The sequence below is a fragment of the Sus scrofa genome, chromosome 13 (genome assembly GCF_000003025.6).
Source record: "Sus scrofa isolate TJ Tabasco breed Duroc chromosome 13, Sscrofa11.1, whole genome shotgun sequence".
In the NCBI taxonomy this organism is placed as follows: Eukaryota; Metazoa; Chordata; class Mammalia; order Artiodactyla; family Suidae; genus Sus; species Sus scrofa.
The window spans coordinates 121,796,343-121,818,847 of NC_010455.5; the positions used below are offsets into that span (position 1 = coordinate 121,796,343).

The window sequence follows — 22,505 nt, forward strand, 5'->3', positions numbered from 1 at the left end:
GTCCTTTAAAATACTAAGTATGGGAGTTCCGTCATGCCTCAGCAGTAACAAACCCGACTAGGATCCATGAGGATGCAGGTTCAATCCCTAGCCTAAGTGGGTCGGGGATCCGTCACTGCCATGAGCTGTAGTGTAGGTTGCAGACATGGCTCAGATCCCATGTGGCTATGGCTGTGGTGTAGGCTGGCAGCTATAGCTCCGATTTGAGCTGTAGCCTGGGAACTTCCATATGCCACGGGTATGGCCCTAAAAAGCAAAAGAAAATCAATAAAAATAAATAAAATACTAAGTGAAAAAAAAAAAACAAAACAGAGCTGTAGAGCAGTATGTATTACATGCTACCATTTGTGTTTAATACATATAAATAAATGCTTTGCGAAGTTCCCGTCATGGCACAATGGATACAAATCCAACTAGGAACCATGAGGTTTTGGGTTCGATCCCTGGCCTTGCTCAGTGGGTTAAGGATCTGGCGTTGCTGTGAGCTGTGGTATAGGTCACAGACACGGCTTGGATCTGGCGTTGCTGTGGCTGTGGCGAAGGCCGGCAGCAACAGCTCCGATTCAACCCGACCTGGGAACCTCCATGTGCCTCAAGTGCAGCCCTAAAAAGACACACACAAAAAAAAAAAAAAAAAAAGAAAAGAAAAGAAAAGAAAAAAAGTAATTGGAAGAGCTAAGCAAGGTCAGTTGAATGAATTAGTACCTCTGAAAAAAGACAAGACATAACTAAAACACAATCTTATTAATCATGGAAATCTTAGTGTATAGCTGATACCCCTAACAAGTATTGTGAAGCTAGAGTCACTGCTACCAGAATAACTATTTCCTAAAAGAAGAGTCTGAGATGACACCGAACAGACCAAAAAAGATTTCCTCAACCTTTAAAAGTCATTGAGATAATCTGACAATAAGTACTTAAGTATTTAAGATCTTTAGAATGACCATTCACATTTATGTGGTCCAAAGTACTTTATACTCAAACCACTAGTTAGATCACAACATCATCTAAGGGAAAGAACTCATTTCTAATTATTTCTAAATACCAACTTCTCTGAATAAACTGTATTGGCATGAAAGAGGTTTGAAATTCTGATCCCAATTTTCCTCATATGTTAAAAGACAAAAATTTTTACCATTTTCAAAGAACACTAAGTTAAATCAACTAATTGTAAGACACTTTCAAAAGAAATCAAAACTTTGCTACCCTAAGGAAATGCTGTTAATTTTCAGAAAACAAGTAACAAAAAAATCCCAATTCCAATGGAAATGTGTTACCACCAAGCTATTTTTGAAGTTATCGTATTTATTAATAAGACCTCACTGACTAATCAGTTCTACAGTATGGCAACATACTTTGAAAAATCTCAATCTTTTGATTCAAGATTTCATCAATATTCATTCACTCAGATTTTAACTGAATGTCTTTTCTATGTGCCAGATTGTGTGCTAGGAGGTACAGCAAAATGAAAAAATCTCATCATTGTCCTCAAAGAGGATTCACATGTAATTATATACGGCAGGTTGTGCTGTAAGTGATTAAAAGTGCAATGAGTTTAGAAAAAAAGAAAGTAGTGCAGGAAGCAATGTCTAAACCATAAGCTTGAAGACGATCAGGATCTACCAAGGAGACAGAAAAACTAAACCTTCCAAACACAGGAAATAGTCTGAATGAAGATAGATAAGCACCTTTTCACCACTTAAATAGATATCAAAAATTAAGAGCACCATTAAATCTAACCATATCTGAAGAAAAACACTATTTTACTAGTTCTCCAGAAAGATTTTTTTCCCCTATCTGCACAATTGTTAAAGAACTTACAAATCCATTTCCCCAAATTTCTCAAATAACCAAGTCCACGAAATGTTGTACGTGTTACCTTCAAGAGCCAGATCTACAGTCCATAAAAATTTGCAAAAAACTAAAACAGAATTATCATGATGATATACATATTATGCTTCCATTTAAAGAGGATTTTATAAACAGAATGGTGTAGAAAAGAGAAAATTGGCTTTAGGATGAAATAGACCTAGGTTTTGAAACTCAGCTCTACTACTTACTAGCAGGGTGACCTTCGAAAAGTTCCTTCTCTGAAAGCCAGTTTCCTTATCTGTAAAAAGGGAGATAACTACCCTGTAAGCAACCCTGTGAGGCAGGGCAAGAATATGTATAAAGCATGCTGCATTTAAGAAGGTACCTAATCAATATCCCCTTTAGTTACTTTACTGGGAAAGTAATAATTACTTAGAACCTATTTCACAAGCTAGAATTTTAAAACAAAGATCATTTGATCAGTATCACACTAAACCACGATTAGAAAATAACTGACCTGGAGCATCATGTATACCTTTATGCCACACTACTTTCAAACTATGACATTAGCTTGAAGGTACAGAAACTGTCTTCTAAACCACTGATGAGCATGGTACAAAGGCCATTGACTGTGACATACTGTACCTTTTGGTTTGATTTCTCTTCCCTTGAATGGCTAAAACGTGTAAGCTAACACAAACCTGTCACAGTCCGCTGGCCATCACTTAGGTTATTCCACCACTTGTTAATCTAAAACAGAAGTAAAATTGCATATCACTATATGGTAAATACTTTCAGGCTACATAAATGAAAAATAAGAAAGAAAATGCCTTGTGCAAGAGTTCTCATCTGTAAAAACCTCTAGGGAACCACAGACATAATATGTGGTTGAGTGGAAAGCACAGGTGTTTTAGAGTCAGACAGCCTGCGTTCTCTAGAGAGCCACGGATTAGCTCTGTTACCTCAGACAAATTACTTCTAAACTTGGGTTTCTTGATACATAAAATGGAGACAGTAACAGATATCAAGCAATACCATTATGAGGAATACCATTAACAAAGCACTAAGCACACTACCAGGTATAGATAGGTATCAAATAATTATGCAACGAGGCCCAATCTCATTTTAAAATTCTAACCAAGAATATTTTCTACTAAAATTACTTAAAAAAAAAAAAAAGATGTATCAGATTGAGGTTTAGAAAAAGACAGAATCCAGAGTTCCCTTGTAGCTCAGCAGAAACAAATCCAACTAGTATCCATGAGGATTTGGGTTCGATCCCTGGCCTCACTCAGTGGGTTAAGGATCTGGCGTTGCCATGAACTGTGGTGTAGGTCACAGACGAGGCCCAGATCCCAAGCTGCTGTGGCCATGGTGTAGGCCAGCAGCTGTAGCTCCAATTTGACCCCTGCCTGGGAACTTTTATATGCCACAAGTGTGGCACCAAAAAAAAAAAAAAAAAAGAAGAAGAAAGAAAAAGAAAAAGAATCCTAATTGCCTAATCTTTCAGAGACACACCTCAAAAATTTTTATAGATGAAAGAGGCCTAGAATTTGCTTTACAATAATCAAGTGGTGGAGAGGGAAGGGAAAGAAGGGGGATGAGATAAAACAAAGCTGGCTATGTACTGATGATGAACGGTGTGCATTATACTATTCTCTTTATTCTTTTTACTTTACTTTTGAAATTTTCCATGATTAGATTTTTAAAATCCCATGTTCTAGAGCATTCCTTGGTGTCCTCATGGTTAAAGATCTGGTGGTGTCACTGCTTTGGCTTGAGAGTCACTGCTGCTGTGGTGCAGGTTTGATCCCTGGCCAGGAACTTCCATATTCCACAGGCAAAAACTGAAACAAACCTATGTTCTAAATATAAAACTGAAGCAAACTTTGTACACGAATACAGAAAGAAATCCCAAGTTTAAAAAAAGGTTACAGATCGATATGTTTATTAATCCATATATAATCATGGTTCCATTTTTGTAACTCAGTTGAGACTTTAACAACAGGGGTTTAAACTGCACTGATCCACCTACACACAGATTTTTTTCAATAAATGTGTACCACAGTATACTACACCATCTGCAGTTGGCTGAACCTGATGTGGGACCAATGTTATAGAAGGCCAACTATGTTAGATGCAGGTTTGCTACTGTGTGGACAGTGGGCACCCCAATCCCTGCATTGTTCAAGAATCAACTGTATAATTAAATTGTGCATGAGCTCTCAGACCTCACTCACAGCTTCTTAATAGCGTGGCAGGGGTTCCCAGGACTTTCGCTTCCGCTGTTATATTTATGTATTATTTCAATTTCCTTTAATTAACATGGATTCTATTTTATATCCTATCATTTAACTATTTTAAACAGATCCATCTTTGGATGAAGACTATATATATTGCTTGTTATTTTCACCATTCTAAGGAACAATTTGGGTATCAAAACTTTCTAACACAGGGAGTTCCCTTGTGGCCCTGCAGTTAAGGACTCAGCATTGTCACTTTTTGTGGCTTAGCTTCAATCCCTGACCCAGGAACTTCCACATGCCACAGTCACAGCCAAAAAAAAACCTCTGTAATGCAGAAACCTGCAGCTTTCCTTCTTTCTTATGGCCATACCTGCAGCATACAGGAGTTCTCAGGTTGAATGCAAGCCGCAACTGCAGCACCACCACATCTTTTAATCCACTGTGCCGGGCTAGAAATCAAACTCACACCTCCACAGCAACCAAAACCGCTGCAGTCAGGTTCTAACCCACTGCACCACAGCAGCAACTCTAGAAAACTGTAGCTTTCTAAAGAATCCAAGATTGTGGAGCAGGTCAATGTTACTATCTTCTCAACCACTGTACTGAACAAAAATCACTGCTAGGTTATTGTAGTTTTTACCTGCAAATAGTACATCCACTGTTCTTCTGACATAAAGCCTCTCTAAAACAGGTAGGACTCATGCTTCTTGTGTCTATGGGGAAAGAAGGAGGAATGAATCCTTCTCCCTACTAGAGGAACCTTCAACTATCGTTAGGAAAAGAAAACTCAGAGTTGTCATTGTGGCTCAGTGGTAACAAACCCAACTAGTATCCATGAGGATGCAGGTTCAATCCCTGGCCTCGCTCAATGGGTTAAGGCTCTTCCATTGCATGAGCTGCAGTGTAAGTCACAGACATGACTCGGATCTGGTGTGGCTGTGGCAAAGGCCAACAGCTGCAGCTCCAATTCAATCCCTAGCCTGGAAAACTCCATGTGCCGCAAGTGTGCCCCCCTCCCCGCCCAAAAAAGAAAGAAAATGCAGAAAAAGAAAACCCAAGGCTACCCTCTCGGGTTAAGAAGATCCTAGGAAGCAGAAAATTAAATAGGATGCTGACCTTCTCTCCAAACTAGAAGGGCAGTTAGTGTGTCATAAAATATATGGAGGTGCCTCAAAAACAAATGGACCTGAATCTACAAATTAGCCAATGGTCTGCTCAATAAGTACTGTCAAGCAGAATGAACAAAATATAGGCTTTACCTCAAAGGCAACATTTTAAGAAAATCAGCAGGAAGAAAAGCTAATAACTTGCGTATGAAGTAATGAAAAGTTCCAAAAGCTCTATATCTGTACCTTTTCCTTACATCTTCATCCCTGAGCATAGTTAGAAATACTAACAGTAGGTATTTACTAGAGGTATATAAACATTGTATCACTGAGAAGCTTTTTAAAATCCACATAGTATCTCCATCCCTGAAGCATAAAATTCCCTGTGATTCTAATATGTACTCTAAAATAAACCATCCAGATAATGCAAGTAAAACAGTGGTCCCTAGTAGGACTGGAAGAGGCTCCAAAACATTAATTTTTTAGCAACTGCATGTAGTGATTCTTGATACATGTGGATAGAGGGACAAACTTCTTGGAACACTGTTAAGTACAACACCATCAGATATACAAAACATTAACCCTGCAATGAAATGACTCTAAAGAATATTAAGTGCAATGACCTTATATCTACTTACCTAACACCACCATTAACTAAAAACACTTAGTAACTAGACTTCAAAAACTGATCACCTATAATAAACAGAAAAAACACCATGTTTATCTTTACCTCCTTTCTGAAGTCTCCTTCCTTTTGTGGTCTTATGCTATCCAACCAATCAGCTTTTATACCATCAAAATAACTCTGGACCCTGGATTTCAGTGATTCATATTGCCAAATAGCAGCCGATCCAAATGCACAACCTGTAAACTATATACATTACAAAATAAATTTAAAAGAAATAGATCTGGCACACTGAAACCTATTAGGTGAAAAGAACATTTAATTGTTTCCCATTTTACGAACTTCACAGTACCCTGGGGCCTGTTTACAGTTAGAACTTCCCATAAAATTCAAAAGTCAACTCAGTATCACTAGCAATGTAACACCAAGTAAGAGGCCCATGAGTTTCTTCTCCAGGGCTTACATAAGTGAATCAAACTCTTAACAGCAACTATTAAATTCACGTTCTCTTATGATCACGACCCCATACCCTTTTGACACCCCCACCCCACCTTGTTTTTACTTTAAGGGAATTGAAATAGGGACAGATAATACTTTAACACGACACCTGCAGCAAGTAGGTAACTCCTAGTGACATGAGCTCTTACCCCAACGGTAAAAAACAAAGGCTTTACAAGAGTTCTTATAGGATAGGGAGAAGGATAAAAGGCTGTTTCTTCTACAGGAGGAATCAAAGCACTTCTCTTATATGCTTCACTACTTCTTCCTGTGTCTGATCTTCGAGGTTCAACCTTTCTGGGTGCTTTTCTGAATCCACATTTTTGCTGAATAAAAAAGTTAAACCTATAGGGGGAAAAAAAGAGATTAGAAACAGAGCTACGTCCTGCAAACATCAACCTCTATGAGCTTCCCCACTTGACCTGCATTATCACCATTTTGGTTTATTCCCACTTTGTAGCCCCAAAGCCACCAAGATTCCTACTCCTAAGTAGGATTCAGTCAAAACAATGAACTGTGTCTTTCTGGAACAGGGGAGACATATAAACTACAGCAACTTTATAGAGGGAATTTATTTGGGCTGTTACTGTGTATCAATCAATAAAATACTTTGTATCCATCCTTCACAGTTTGCAATCCTATAAAAAGCTGGATGACTACAAGGTGTGGTTTGAATTAGCACAGAATAGCTTTGTTATCTTATTTGAAATTTGGTCAAATTCCAGAACCTTTAAATCAAATAATGATTTCCTTTTATAAACCAACCATTCCAAACTGGTGGATTTTTCCCCCACCGAGCCCCATATTTACTTCACTACCAGTGTGGGAGACACCCACCAAATGTTCTATAAAGGGTTTTGCTTTTTGAGTTCTTAAAGCCTGACCTCCTTGAAACATCTGACACTAATGATCACACCTATCAGCACCTGTAAGGATGCACTCACTCCCTGATCTTCAAATTCACTTTCCAGACAGCTTCCTCCTTTCTCCTAACCCTTAGAGACAAATATACTTAAAGGCTCCAATAATGGTTCCTTTGCACACTCTCATTCAAACCGAATCCATATAAATTTGTGAAGCATTGTCTTTTTCTCTTGTAAAATAGTAACTTCCCCCAGGCGGACCACATAGAGGCCCCTTCCTGTTTGTTTTATTATACTCTAAACATATGATACTTCTAGACTCATAGAACTCCCTGAAAGCAATCAGACAGGTCTTCTCATCTTTATAACCCGGCCCCTGAAACACTTTGGCTGAATAAAAGAATTTCTATAGCCTGGATGTCTTCTAAGCAAGTAACTGATTCAAATACATGTCTCTAGTCCCAGTCTCAGGATTTTCTTGTCTTGCATTTCCAACTATACACTGAATACTTCCACTAGGATATACTCCCCATTACTTTAAAATCATTATATAATGTAGAAAGGGAATTCATCCCTTTCTACAAGGAGCTTAATTTTCTAACTTCCTTATTCTTTCAGTGGGACCACAGTTCTCTTAATCACTAAGGTTAAAAATCTATAAATCAGAGTTACCATCGTGGCGCAGTGGTTAACAAATCTGACTAGAAACCATGAGGTTGCAGGTTCGATCCCTGGCCTTGCTCAGTGGGTTAAGGATCCAGCATTGCTGTGAGCTGTGGTGTAGGTCACAGACGCGGCTTGGATCCTGCAGTGCTGTGACTCTGGCGTAGGCCAGTAGCTCCAGCTCCAATTAGACCCCTAGCCTGGGAACCTCCATATGCCATTGGAGCGGCCCTAGAAAAAGGCAAAAAAAAAAAAAAGACAAAAAAAAAAATCTATAAATCATCTCAAACACCACAAAACTACAGTAATCAAAACAGCGTGGTACTAGCACAAAAACAGACACACCGATCAATGGAACAGAGAGCTCCGAAATAAACCCATACACCTATGGACTATAAATCCTCAACAAAGGAGGCAAGAATATACAATGGGGAAAAGACAGTCTCTTCATCAAGTGTTGTTGGGAAAGTTGGACAGCCACATGTAAATCAATGAAGTCAGAACACATACTAACACCATACACAAAACAAATTCAAAATGGCTTTAAAGACTTAAATTTAAGAGAAGACACCATAAAACTCCTAGACAAGAACACGGCCAAAACATTCTCTGACATAAATCATACCAACGTTTCCTTAGGTCTCCCAAGCCAATAGAAATAAAAGCAAAAATATGCAAATGGAACCTAATCAAACTTATAAACTTTTGCAGAGCAAAGGAAACAAACAAAACCAAAAGAAAACTTGTGGACTGGGAGAAAATATTTGTAAATGATGCAACCAACAAACAGTTCATACAATAACAACAACAAAAAAAAGGTACAGAAGACCTAAATAAACATTTCTCCAAAGAAGACATACAGACGGCCAATAGGCACATGAAAAGATGCTCATCACTGGCAATTATTAGAGAAATAAAAATCAAAACTACAACAAGGTACCGGCTCACAATAGTCAGAATGGCTATCATTAAAAAGTCTACCAATAATAAATGCTAGAGAGTATAGAGAAAAGGGAACCCTGTTAAGACTGTGGTGGGAAGAAAAATCAGTGCAGCACCTATGGAAAAATGTACGAAGGTTCCTCAAAAAACTAAAAATAGGAGCTTCCTGATGGTGCAATGGTTAAGGATCCAATGTTGTCACTGCTATGGTGAGGGTTCACTCTCTGGCCCAGGAACTTGTGCATGCTACAGGAGTGCCCTCCCCCCCAAAAAAGGGAGTTCCCATTGTGGCTCAGCAGTAATGACCCCAACTACTATCCATGAGGTTCGATTCCTGGCTGTACTCAGTGGATTATGGATCTGGCGTTTCCGTGAGCTGTGGTGTAGGTCACAGACATGGCTCGGATCCCATGTTGCTACGACTGTGGCGTAGGCCGGCAGCTACAGCTCCAACTTGACGCCTAGCCTGGGAACGTCATATGCCTCAGGTTCCACCCTAAAAAGACCAGGGAAAAAAAAAAAAAACCTAAATTAAAAACAGAGTTACCGTAGGATCCAGCAATGCCACTCCTGGATACATACCAAGACAAAAGTCTAATTTGAAAAGATACACGCCCCCCTCCATGTTCATAGTAGCACCATTTACAATAGCAAGACATGGAAACAACTTAAATATCCATCGACAGATGAATGGATAAAGAACATAAACATATGGTATAAACACACACACAATGAATATCACTCAGACATAAAAAGAATGAAATCATGCCATTTGCAATAAGATGGATGGACCTAAAAATTATCATACTAAGTGAAGTAAATCAAATACTATAGGATATCACTCATATGTGGAATCTGGAATATAACACAAATCAACATTATCTATGAAATAAATGAAAGGAAAGTGGTATTATTCACTAAGATAAGGAAAATCAAAGGCACCAAATAGTAACAGGAAATTGGAAGATGAGAGATGACAAATTCCATCCTGAGCAGTTTAAAATGTTTGCAATCATAGCAGCTCAATTCTAACAGTTAAAAATTGGAACTTAAATTTCCATCAACAGGGGCAAGGATAAACTGTGGTATATTCATACGATAGAATACAGTTGTCCTTCAGTACTCATGGGAGATTGGTTCTAGGATCCCCTTGCAGGTACCAAATTCAGGGTGCTCAAATCTCTTACATAAAATGGTGGTTTAGCACTAATGAACCTATCTACAGAAAAGAAACCAACTCATGGACATGGAGAACAGACCTGTGGTTGCTGAGGGGGAGGGAGTGGGATAGACCGGGACTTTGGGGTTAGCAGATGCAAACTACTGCATTTGGAGTGGATAAGCAATGAGATCCTGCTCTATAGTACAGGGAACTATATCCCATCACTTGCGATGGAACATGATGGAGGATAACGTGAGAAAAAGAATGTATATGCTTATGTATAACTGGGTCACTTTGCTGTACAGAAATTGACAGAACATTGTAAACCACTATAATAAATTTTTTTTAATAAAAGGGTGTAATATAGTTGGCCCTCCCCACCAAAGTTGGTTGTATCCTCGGCGAGGTTAGTTAAGTGAGGATGAGTGATAATGATAAAGTAATAAGTCCTAAAACTAACTTACTAATTCAGAATTTATACTTACAAATAAAGGTTACTCCTTTCAACGAAATCTATTTTGGAAAGCAATGTATTTATTCAGACAATGCCAATGTTGCTCTGATTATCTGTGAACTCCTTCAGAGCCTATTCCCAGTCTTATGAATCCTTCAGCTAATACTGCCAATTCCAAATCTATTTCAATTTCTTGTTGTGTTGCCTCTTTTTCTGCAGAGGCTAGGAAAGATATCTTCACTTTTCCAGTTTCTCCTATGGCTAGGGGTAGCCATACTACAGAGTTCTGATAAAATGAGACTTAAGAATTGTTTACGGAGTTCCCGTTGTGGCTCAGTGGTTAACGAATTCGACTAAGAACCATGAGGTTGTGGGTTCGATCCCTGGCCTTGCTCAGTTGGTTAAGGATCTGGCGTTGCCGTGAGCTGTGGTATAGGTTGCAGATGAGGCTCAGATCCCACGTTGCTGTGGCTATGGTGTAGGCCGGCAGCAACAGCTCCAATTAGACCCTTAGCCTGGGAACCTCCATATGCCTCGGGAGCAGCCCTAGAAAAGGCAAAAAGACCAAAAAAAAAAAGAATTGTTTAGAAACCTCTGGAAAAGGTTTTGCTTATCCAATAAAAATGGAGATTTCACTGTTTTGTTTTGTTGTCCTTTGTCTTTTTAGGGCCACACCTGGGCATATGGAGGTTCTCAGGCTAGGGGTCTAACTGGAGCTGTAGCCACTGGCCCACACCACAGCCACAGCCACACCGGATCCTTAACCCACTGAGCAAGGCCAGGGATCAAACCCGCACCCCATGGTTCCTAGTCAGATTTATTTCCTCTGTGCCACGACAGGAACTCCCTCCCACTTCTTTTTGCCTTGGAAAAGGTTGTAATGCCTAGCAGTGTAGCAGGCATCTTATACCAAGATAAAGGCCAAGGTATTTGGCTACTAACTGACATTTTTTGAGCCACTGAGCAAAGACAATAGATACCTATCTCCAGTCATTTTATGCTAGATAAATACTCTCATTTATTTAAGCAACAATAAACTTATAGCCAAAGGTATTCCTGATGATACCTTTAAAATAGCAGATGTTATTCTTCTGCAACTGAATTCGATTTACATTATATATTCCAAAGTAATTTAGAATCAGGGCTAGTAAGTAAAGTAACAGGTAACACCACTTCTGGCCAAAAGCCAAAGGTGTGACATAAAGTAATGGAAATACATTTTTCCTTTAAATGTTTCCAAGGTAAATGGTTACAAATTGTTACAACCCAGTATTGTTGGTTTCCGGCTTTTTTTTTTTTTAGACCAAGAAATATGAAGAATGAGATTCCTGTACATCTCCAACAGGTTAACACTATAGGCTATGTACTCAGTTGGTTCTAATAAAAGACTACTTTTTACAGCTTTGTCAATTCAGTTATAATCGTGAAGCACAATAATTGAAAAGGAATACAAATACACCAAGTTGGGAATCTGAATTTGAAGCAAAGCCAGATCCTCTGCCTAGAATAATAGTTACATTGAGAATCTCAACAGAAGTGTGGCGCTGAGGACACCAAGAACATGTTACACAAGTTGGCCCCAGGGTTAAGTTCAGATGTAGAACACACATGTCAAGGGCAAATACATTGGGAATTACAGCTGGACATACAGAACTTTGGGGACAGAACTAAGTACTATGTCTAGGGTCACTGAACACCTATTCCTTTTACCTAAGGTACATTCACATGCTGCAGAGAATGGAAAGCTATAAACTATTTCACAGGTATCCTTTTGGTTAGGGTTCCAAATGTGATCACAGCCTGCTAATCAGATATACGGGCATACCTAAAGTCAGAACTGAGTCTAGTGAGAAGGGAACACACAAGATAATTCTGCTAGTGAAAATAATGCTGGAGGCAGCATAGTTCTTTCTTTGGTCAGCAGATCCTGATCTGGCAGCTGCTTGCCCAGCTGTCTCATTTGCTCTTGCCCAGCTGTTATTGCATAACAGACTGCCCCAAACTTAGTTGTCCTAAAATCCTAATTTATTATTTCTCATGATTCTGTAAGTTAGCTGCACTCAGCTGGGCAGTTCTTCCACTGGTCCTACCAGGGATCACTCATGCAGCCAGTCATTTGGTTACTGAACTGGAGCTGGAGAGTCTAAGATGGCCTCACTGCCCTATCTGGAGCCTCAGTATGGGCTGTCAACTGGCCATCTCTCTAAATGGTCTCCATAATCTCTAGACTAGTCTAACAGGGGCTTCTACCATGGCAGTGGGAGAAAAGGCTAAAGCTGCAAGGCCTCTCCAGGCCCAGACTCTGAACCTCGCACATTACTTCTTCCACATGCCACTGGGGAAAAAGCATTGTGCAAAGCTGTATAAAAGCAAGTCACAAGCCCAACCCAGCTTGAAGAAACAGGGAAACAGATTCCAATTATGGATGAGAAGTTGCAAATTATCACGGTAGTATTTTTTAATCTATCACATTAATCGTGGCAGAGGAAGTTATGACCCTGAAAGCTTAGTCTGGAATAGTAATTCTCAATGCTGGCCCCTATAGAGTCACAGGATATGCCACCCTCAAATACACCACTTTGGCATAGGGATTATTCTGGCAACAGAGAAGCAGCAGATACAAGAAAAACTCCCTGCCCTGCCCTTATATGCCTAAAAGCAGGATGTACATTTGTAAAGGTGAACCCACTCTCCCCTTTCTACCAGGAAGGACAGTAGTTAACCACAAGACAGCTCTAAGGCCCAATGAGCTCAGAGAAAGCACCAGAGGAAGCTACAGAACAAACTTTACCAACTAGTCCTTGTCTTCCATTAGGTTCCCTCTTATATTACCTTCCTACAATGTGCTGCCCTAGAAACTCAAAGTCCTTTTCCTTTGTTTTGTCATTTCTCTAAAATGTTGTTATTCTTGGAGTTCCCGTCGTGGCGCAGTGGTTAACGAATCTGACTAGGAAACATGAGGCTTCGGTTCGGTCCCTGCCCTTGCTCAGTGGGTTAACGATCCGTCGTTGCCGTGAGCTGTGGTGTAGGTTGCAGACAAGGCTCGGATCCCGCATTGCTGTGGCTCTGGCATAGGCCGGCAGCTACAGCTCCGATTCGACCCCTAGCCTGGGAACCTCCATATGCCGTGGGAGCGGCCCAAGAAATAGCAAAAAGACAAAAAAAAAAAAAAAAAAAAAGTTGTTATTCTTTTGTCAGCCCAAGTTCTAACCACCCCTTTGGGTTATTCATCACTATTCCCATATGTATGCGCAATGAGCATTTTCATAAACTTGTTTGTTTTCCTCTTGTTAATCTGTCTTTTGTTAGTCTGACAGGGCCCCAGCCAAAGAACCTAAGACTGGCAGAGGGAAAACAGCTTCTCCTTTCCTCTACTACTCACTAGAATTACCTGGTGAGCTCTTAAAAATACTATACCACGGCTCCACATCATACAGACTAAATTAGAATTTCCGGGGGTGGGACCAAGGCATCAGTAGTTTTAAGGGCTCCCCCGGTGATTCTCATGTGCCAGAGGGTTGAGATTTACCACAGATGAGGTAAAAACTTTATATACAAATCACCTGTGGATCTTATTTAAACTAAGATTCTAATTCAGTAGGTCCGGGGTGAGTAAGTCTGAGATTCTGCATTTCTAAGTAAGCTCTTCAATTACAGACTGACAAACTATAGCCTGCAGAGTGAATCTGGCACTCCGGCTTAATATTGCTTTTGCATTTCTAGGGAGTTGTTTAAAAGAAAGAGAATATCTGACAGAAAACTTATGTGGCCCTATTTTCTTTCTTTTTTTTTTTTTTTTGGCTGCACCCAGGGCATGTGGAAGTTCCCGGCCCAGAAAATGAATCTGCACCACAGCAGCAACCCGAGATGCTCCAGTGATAACAGCAGGTTCTTACCTCACTATGCCACAAGGGAACTCCAATGTGGCCCTTTTCTATCTAGCCTTTTACAAAAAAGGTTTGGTAAACCCTGTCCCAAATTGCTGGTTCATAAACCACTTTTTGAACAGCAGGAGCTAGAACCTAATGCCCCATTCTTCCAACAACATTTCTATTTTAATTACAATGGTTATCTAGGTAACATGATAGGAATTTTAAAAATAGGTTTTGAAACCAAAGAATTCCAACATGAATGTTTCACTAGGACTGATGGTGGATTAAGACTCATTGCCAGCATCCACACTCTCTTTCCCTCTCCTAAGAGGACCCTGAAATTTCCAGCTATTTGGTTTGGGAAGGCACACCAAGCTCCTAACTGGCTTAAGCAAACCTACACATCCCATTCCCTGGCAACTTTAAGGGATTCAAAGATGGACATGTAGCCCAAGTTAGACCAATCCACTCCAGTTAACATCAAGTTCAAGATTTTGTTTGTAATACTGGGGAAGAGAACTTTTCCTCCTGGATTTGAATCTAAAGGTATACAGCCCCAAGTGCTGCTGAGAGCCATCTTACAACACCATGGAGATAGCACCCTGAGAAAACAGAGCCAACATTTAGGAAGTAGAGCCAAGCCATGGAGGAGAATGGAGTCTTGGTGACCATCTGGAACACTGGATCCTGCCTCACCAGAAGCCAAGCCTCACCTCTGGACTTTTTAACCACATAAACCAAAAAAAATCCCCTCACTGACTCGATCAATTAGAGCTGGGGACAGGATGCTTTTAGCTATAATATGAACTTCATCACACATTTAGGAAGCTTTTTTAGTTTTACACTTCTTTTTTTTTTGCTTTTTAGGGCCACACCCACAGCATATGGAGGTTCCCAGTCTAGGGGTCTAATCAGAGCTGCAGCTGTTGGCCACAGCCATGCCAGATCCAAGCCACACCTGCAACCTAGACCACAGCTCAGGGCAATGCCAGATCCTTAACCCACTGAGCGAGGCGAGGAATTGAACCAGAAACCTCATGGTTCCTAGTCGGATTCGTTTCCGCTGCGCCAAGATGGGAACTCCAACAGTTTTACATTTCTTAAAATGTAAAACCAACCAGAAAAAGCATGATAAATGTCTTCAACTGCATTGTTTGAGATTGAGCCCAAACCTCTGCTTTTTAACCATATCCCTGATTCATTCCTCTGTGATATAATTTTAGAACTTCTAGAAGTGAAAGCATACCTAATAGTTATATACAAGGAAATTCAGAAGTTCCTGGCATGGCCCAGGAGAAATGAATCTGACTAGTATTCACGAAGACGCAGGTTCGATCCTTGGCCTTGCTCAGTGGGTTAAGAATGGGGTGTTGCCGTGAGCTGTGGTGTTGACTGCAAAAACGGCTAGGATCTGGCGTTGCTGTGGTGTAGGCCAGCAGCTATAGCTCCAATTCCGATTCAACCTGCAACCTCACGGTTCCTAGTCAGATTTCTTAACCACTGAGCCACAATGGGAACTCCTATAAATGACAACTTTTAAAAACTGTGATGTTAATCATCAACGTCAATTGTATGTTTTTTCCAAATGCTCTCCAATTTTTACTGGAGGCTTCTATTTTTCCTTTACCCATGGCATATGCAAGTTCCCAGGCCAGGGGTCAAATCCCAGCCACAGCTGCAGCAACGCCAGATCCTTAACCCACTGCACCACAGTGGGAACTCCTAGACCTCCTCAGTAGACAAGTTTTTCTTTTCTTTTCCCTTCCTAACACATATCATTAATATACAACACCTGGTGCTTCCCAAGAGCTATATTCACTTTTCTTGCCTCCCAAACTCTACAATTTCAATTGGGATCTGGATTAAAGAATGAAATCAGGACCGCTGAAATCAATCACCACCTCCACCCGACCTTCTTTTCCATCTCCTCAGAAGTTTAAGACTTCTGAGTTGACAGGACTTGGCTAGGGTCTGGGAAATATAGCCTACAAACACTCCAGGTGACTTTAAGCAATGGCTCTACCACTCTGGAGCCTCAATTATCTAACATTCGTGTTTCTTGCTACCATCTACCTACCATCAATCGGGTGGATTCCGGGCACTTATCTAACTGAGGCAGAAATTAGGAAAGCTGAAACTCTGGAATAAAGAACAGTAAATAATTTCAGAACCCATACACATCAGAATCTTAGTTGAGGATTTCTCTCCTCTCAATTTAGAGTTGAATTATTCTAAGGCAAAAGCAGCCAATTACAGACAGAACATACTCTTCAAACAGCCTCCACTCGGGAACAGTCGAGTAGTTTTGTTTTCAAATCATCTGGAAACCAACTATTCCACTATCTCAATTCTTGAACAGAAAAGCCTCTCCTACAACTCCGCAAGCGTCAAAGTGATGCCCTCCTGCGATTCTGTCTTCCCTTATAAGGCTTTCTAAACGCTAAAGAAGGTAATTTGCAGTAAAACTAAGGTTTATGTAAAAACCGACGGAAAATAAAATCTTGACCCTGCCATTCGAGTAGGTGTGTTAAACTACTTCCCTTGCTGGCGGGATTATGAGGCGTGGCGCACGATCAGCCCTCGCCGATTACTGTCCCTCCCGACAGAAGAGGGGCCAGCGCGGGCTCACTGAAAGCTGGGCCGGGGCTGGTCACTATGAATCCGGGGCAGGATGGCGCGGCTAGAAGCGAGGACTGGATGGCGGCGAGAGAGGAAGTTGGGACGGAGAGAGAAGGGACGGATGTGCACAGAGGGTGAGCGGGGAGTGGCACGAGAGGCCCACACGGCCTCCGCCCCTAAAGATACACCTCCAAAGCCAGGGTCACCAGAGTCGAGAAGCCACGAGCGGCGGTCATTACCTGCGCCCGAGTAGCTGCGGCGGGGCCAGGCCCGCGGTGAGCTCCTCGCAGCTGCGGCTGCCTGCCGGTGGAGCCCATGCATGTCTGCAACCCCAGCCTCTACACGCCCAGCCACGCCACGCCATCTTCCCAACCTCTGCCCCACCATGGCCCGACCTTACCAACCCTTGCTTGGAACCACTTCCGGGGCGGAGGAAAAACCATAGAGCCCGGAGGAGCATCCTAGAGCGCCCTCGCGCGGCTGAGCCCAAGCCAGACCAACCCGAGGGACTGGGACCCGCCGGCTGGTTCTTCCAGTAACACCGGTCTGTACCTGGGAGGGCTGTGGGAGTTGGGACTGCCCTCCACCCCGCTTGCACAAAAGGCCCCGAGGAAAAAGAGAAGGGAAAACTGGTATTTATTGAGTGACGCCATGTACCAGGAACTTTACCTAAATTATTGCATTTAATCCACTTAAAGCACTCCAGAAAAAATATTATCACTGTCTTTACCATGTTTCTGAGGCCCAGAGGGAAGTGAGAGGAAGAACCAAAATGGTAACGGAAGTTTTCTGAAATTACTACTCTTTTTTGTGCATCTCACTATTTCATGTTATGATACACTGAAGAGGATCCAAACCTGACTTGAAAATCTGAATTGTAGATAAAATTTAGACTTCATGATCAGTCTTTGCCTCCCTGTCAGTCAGCTTTATTTCCTTCCACTCCTCCTTCTGACTGTAGCTGCAGCCATGCTAAGTCATCCGCAGTTTCTGAAAGGCATTGCTTTTCCAGCTCCTACTTCTCGAAAGTTCATATACCATCCTCACTGCCTGAAACACTTTTCCATTCTCTCTCTGCCTAACCAATCCTTCAAACCAACCTCAATCATCAGGTTTTTTAGGAGGCTGTAAGGGAGGAAAAGTTTCCCTCCGTTCTCTTAGGATCCCTGGCTGGGCCTGAAAATTAAACTGGCAAAGGCTAATAGGAGAAGAGCATGAAAATTTTGTAGACATTTTGCATGTACTTGGGAGTCTTCACAAGAGAATTAAGACCAGAAGAAGTGACTAGAGCTGAAAGTATTTAAAATTTGTGTAGAATTGGCAAGATAATGGGTCTTGGGTTAGGGGAAGACCAACTAGAGCTAGGTAGTCCTTATCTTCCTTAAGTGGGAAGGTAAGAGTTAGGTTAACAAGGTTTGTTTGCAGATTACACTGGTGTTTCTTGTTGAACAATAATATTAGTGATTATTAATAAATAATTATTAATGATAATCAGTATCAAGACTACAAAAAAAAACCAAGTGTTTTATTTGGGGGTCTTAAGAATTGCAATTTGAAAGACTGAAAAATTGAAAAAGTGTTCAAGGAAGAGAGAGTCAGGAGCTTAAAAAGGCAAAATCCATGTGGTTGTGCAAGAATTATGATCGACCCTGAAGCAAGAAAGGAAATATTTGTTCTTAAAGGATAGGTTCTCACCAGTTATTTTAGGATAAAGGTCCAATAAGTAAATAGGCTGCCATGAAGTATTTTAGGGTGAGAGTTGGATAATTATCTTGAGTTTCTGAAACATTGAGCAGATGATCTGGATTCTGGCTTTAAGACAATAAGATTCCATACAGGTTGAGACATGCAAAAGTGACCTCCTGGCTCCATTTTAGACAGCTCTCTTAGCCATACTGACTTTATTTTTATTTATTTTTTCTTTCACACTGGTCACTAGTCTTTGGAATGGTAAGAATCTGTCTCCATAAAAGGGGACATTTATTTCCTGCCTTTAAGGGAAAGGGGGAGCCTTTTCTGCATTTACTGCTTCTTAATTGCCTTCAGCTCAAAATAACTTTTATGTCAAAGAGTCATATTTGGGGTGAGACATATTTTGCTTTCCTTTAAGGCCATCCTTTTAGGCCTTCAGTCTGATTTAACTCTGTTTTTATACTGCTTATGCATATCACTATAATAACATGGCATTCATTCCATAAATACTTAATAAGCACCAACAGATGCCAGGCAATGTACTAGATCTGGGATGTATTTTAGAAGACACAATCTCTGACCTCACAGACATCCTACTCTCCTAGGGGAGAAAGGACCAAGTAAATAAACAGGCAAGTACAATACATTGAAAGAAGTGCTTTGGTCAGAGAAGCAGAAAGCTCTTTGGAGATTTGGAGGAGGGGGGAAACAGTGCAGTCAAAGGATAAGGAATGGAAGGAAGGGGATAAGGCGCCCCAGAGAAACTGATAGAGGTTACCAGGAGAAGAGAAGGGCCTAAATATTCTAGCATTTGTGATGTTTTTCCAGGGCATGACTTTTTTGAGAAACCAAAATAAATTAACTTCGCCTTAGTCATAGATGTCAATTCTGGGATTTGATTTTACCGTATTTGCAAGCCAATATGTTTGAATGCTGGCAGAAAACAGGAGACTCCTGGGTCAGAAATAAAAGACTTTATTACCCAGAGCACAAGCATCATATGCATCACTTGCAGGGGTTTCCCTTTTTCTCCAAGTCCTATGGTGGCAATTACATGAGCCAGATGGATGCTGAACATGCAAAGGATTTTAATTTCAACTGAAGAGCACTGAGCTTGGAGTATCTACCATTTTCATAGTATTTTTTTTAAAAAAGGAAAAAGAAAAAGAAACAACAGGGCCAAATGGAGTCACCTGTGCTAAGCCCCACATCAGCAAAACATGACTTAATACCTAATTAAATTAGTTTCAGCCTCTCCTAGGAATGTGACCTTTAATCAGTCAATCTGGAATTACCTGGTCAGGACTACTCAAATAATCTGATAGATTCACACCTTTCCCCAAATGAAGGTGACCTTGCCTGAAATAACCCACTCTTTTGCTAGAAACTTCCTTTTTCTTCCCCCTTCTGCCTATAAAAACCTTCCATTTCTTATAGGTCCTGAGAGCTCCTTTCTGACTTTTAAGATGAGATTCTGCCCAATTCATGAATCATTAAATAAAGATCTAATTGAGATCTTCAAATTCACTCAGTTGAATTTTTGTTTAACATTAAGTGGTAAGCAAGCAAAATACCTTGATGCAAAGGCATTTTCTTCCAAAACAAAAGGCATATTTGCTTATAGCCTTGCATCTTAGTCTACTTGGGCTGCCATCAGAAAGTACCAGACACTGGGTGGCTTAAACAACAGAAATTTATTTCTCACAGCTCTGGAGGCTAGAAGTCTGAGATCAAGGCACCAACCTGGTCAAGTTCTGGTAAGAGCTATCTTCCTGGTTGCAGATGATTGACTTACTGCTTTGTCCTCACATGGCAGAGGCAACAAGCTCTCTGGTGTCTCTTCTTATAAAAGCACTAATCCTATCACAGGGGCCTCACCCTCATGACCTCGTCTACACCTAATTATCTCCCAAAGTCCCCATCTCCAAATACCATCATTTTGGGGATTAGGGTTTCAACATATTAATACTAGGGTCTCCCAGGGGTCAAGATGAGTGGGAAAGGCCTGTGAAGGTGTGCTGACTATAATCCAGGCCAAGGAGTATTTATTATTATTTGCCATTTGTGCACACTTAGTATGTACTAGGTATTGTATTGGGTATTTTACATGTATGATCATATTAAACTGTAATATCAACCAAATGAGTTAGCATTATTATCTGCACTTTGCAGATGAGACCACTGATGCTTATTGATATTCTGACACTTTGACTGTTTATTTCTATAAATTAGGGTAAAGTTTTCTACCTTGTCTTTTTTTTTTTTTTTTTTTTTTTGTCTTTTTAGGGCCACACCTATGGCATATGGAAGTTCCCAGGTTAGGGGTCAAATCAGAGCTGTAGCTGCTGGCCTACCCACAGCCACAGCAACTCGGGATCCAAGCCGCATCTGTGACCTACACCACAGTCACAGCAATGCTGGATCCTTAACCCACTGAGCAAGGCCAGGGATCAAACCCATGTCCTCACGGATACTAGTTGGGTTCGTTAAGCACTGAACCATGACAGGAACTCCTACCTTGTCATTTTTGATGATTAAATGACTTTTTATGTGTCAGGTGCCCACGTGCATATTGTTGAAACTCAACACAAGGTAGCTACCACAGTGTGATAATAATTAGAAACTAAGGTGGCAGCCCATCCACAGGGGAAGGGCTCCTCTCATCATCATTTTAACTTTAGGGCCATACATGAAGATGCAAAGTGCTTATGTGTGTGAGTTTGGGAGAAAGAGCTCTCCATCAACATCACCTGAGCACATATCATATGCCAGGCTCTGTGCTGAGCATTGGCGCTCACAAAAGTCCTAAGGGAGAACTCCTCTTATCATGAGGGGGAATAGGAGGCACACAAGAGTTCTATTGATACCAAAACTGAGATTTCAAACAAGGTTGAAACACACATGAGGGAAAGCTTCCTGGAGGAGTTGGCCTTTGAAGGGAAGAACATGGAAGGGGCCAGACAGGATTGAAGACAAGAGGCTAGATGGGGTGGGTTAAGGGGTGGAGGATGCTGCAAGCTTGAGATAGTGGATCCATGTGTGTTTTCAGCACCATGAAGCAATTAACTCAGTTCTGACATGATTTGCCTAGAGATTCCAGAGGTTAAGGGTTAACTCCCACAAGACTGCTCCCATTCCCCACTTCAGATGTCAATCACAAGTTCAGGTTGTCATCTGTGCTTCTGACCAACAAGCTATAGACCCTCCTATCACTTGAGAAATTCCAAGGGTTTGAGGAACTTTGTGCCATGAACAAAGAATAGAGAACAAATGCTTTTCTTATTATATCCTAGGGGCATTTCTTATCAGGAAGAGAACTGAAGGGTTAGGCAAGTGAGGCAAGAAGCAATTAAATTAGGGCCCACTTTGTTTTCTCCACCCTAGAGCCTATCTGGGTCACAAACAGCTGCCAGCCCTGGATGGGAATCTTCCAGGCAAGAGAATCCTGGGCTTTCTGCTGCTTTCTGGAACCCCACCTGCCCAGTGGGTCCCAGTCTGGACTCCTGGGGCCTTGGGTATGGTTCCACACAGAAAATGAGGTGCCTGTGAGAAGCTTAATTATCTCAAAAAGCATGGAAGAGAATGTTACTCAGGCATAAAAAAGAATGAAATGTTGCCATTTTCAGCATCATGGATGGACCAAAAGAGTATACTAAGTGAAGAAAGTCAGACAGAAAAAGACAAATATCATATTATATCACTTATTGTGGAATCTTTAAAAATGATGCAACAGAAACAGACTCACAGACATAGAAAACAAGCTTATGGTTACCAAAAGGGAGAGGGGGAGGGATGGATAAATTAAGAATTTGGGATTAGCAGATACACACTACTATATATAAAATAAACAACAAGGATCTACTGTATAGCACAGGGAACTATTTTCAATACATTGTTATCATTGTGATAACCTATAACAGAAAAGAACCTGAAAATGTGTGTGTGTATTAC

At 41.0% G+C, this 22,505-nt stretch overlaps 1 protein-coding gene across 4 annotated transcripts in view; it reads right to left on the reverse strand.

Annotated features, from left to right (window-relative positions):
• Positions 1–17,337, reverse strand: part of PARL (presenilin associated rhomboid like) — a 54,946-nt gene extending 37,609 nt beyond the window's left edge. For 2 of the 4 annotated variants that reach the window (XM_021069926.1, XM_021069925.1), the window contains exons 1-4: positions 17,267–17,337; positions 6,437–6,632; positions 5,895–6,035; positions 2,514–2,562 (exon numbers count right to left, since the gene is read on the reverse strand). In XM_021069926.1, the coding sequence (XP_020925585.1) occupies positions 2,514–2,562; positions 5,895–6,035; positions 6,437–6,632; positions 17,267–17,322 (442 nt within the window). In that variant the 5' untranslated portion in view covers positions 17,323–17,337. Of the gene's footprint in view, positions 1–2,513; positions 2,563–5,894; positions 6,036–6,436; positions 6,633–17,101 lie in introns of all 4 variants that reach the window. The other 2 variants (XM_003483280.4, XM_021069927.1) reach the window with 2 other exon arrangements.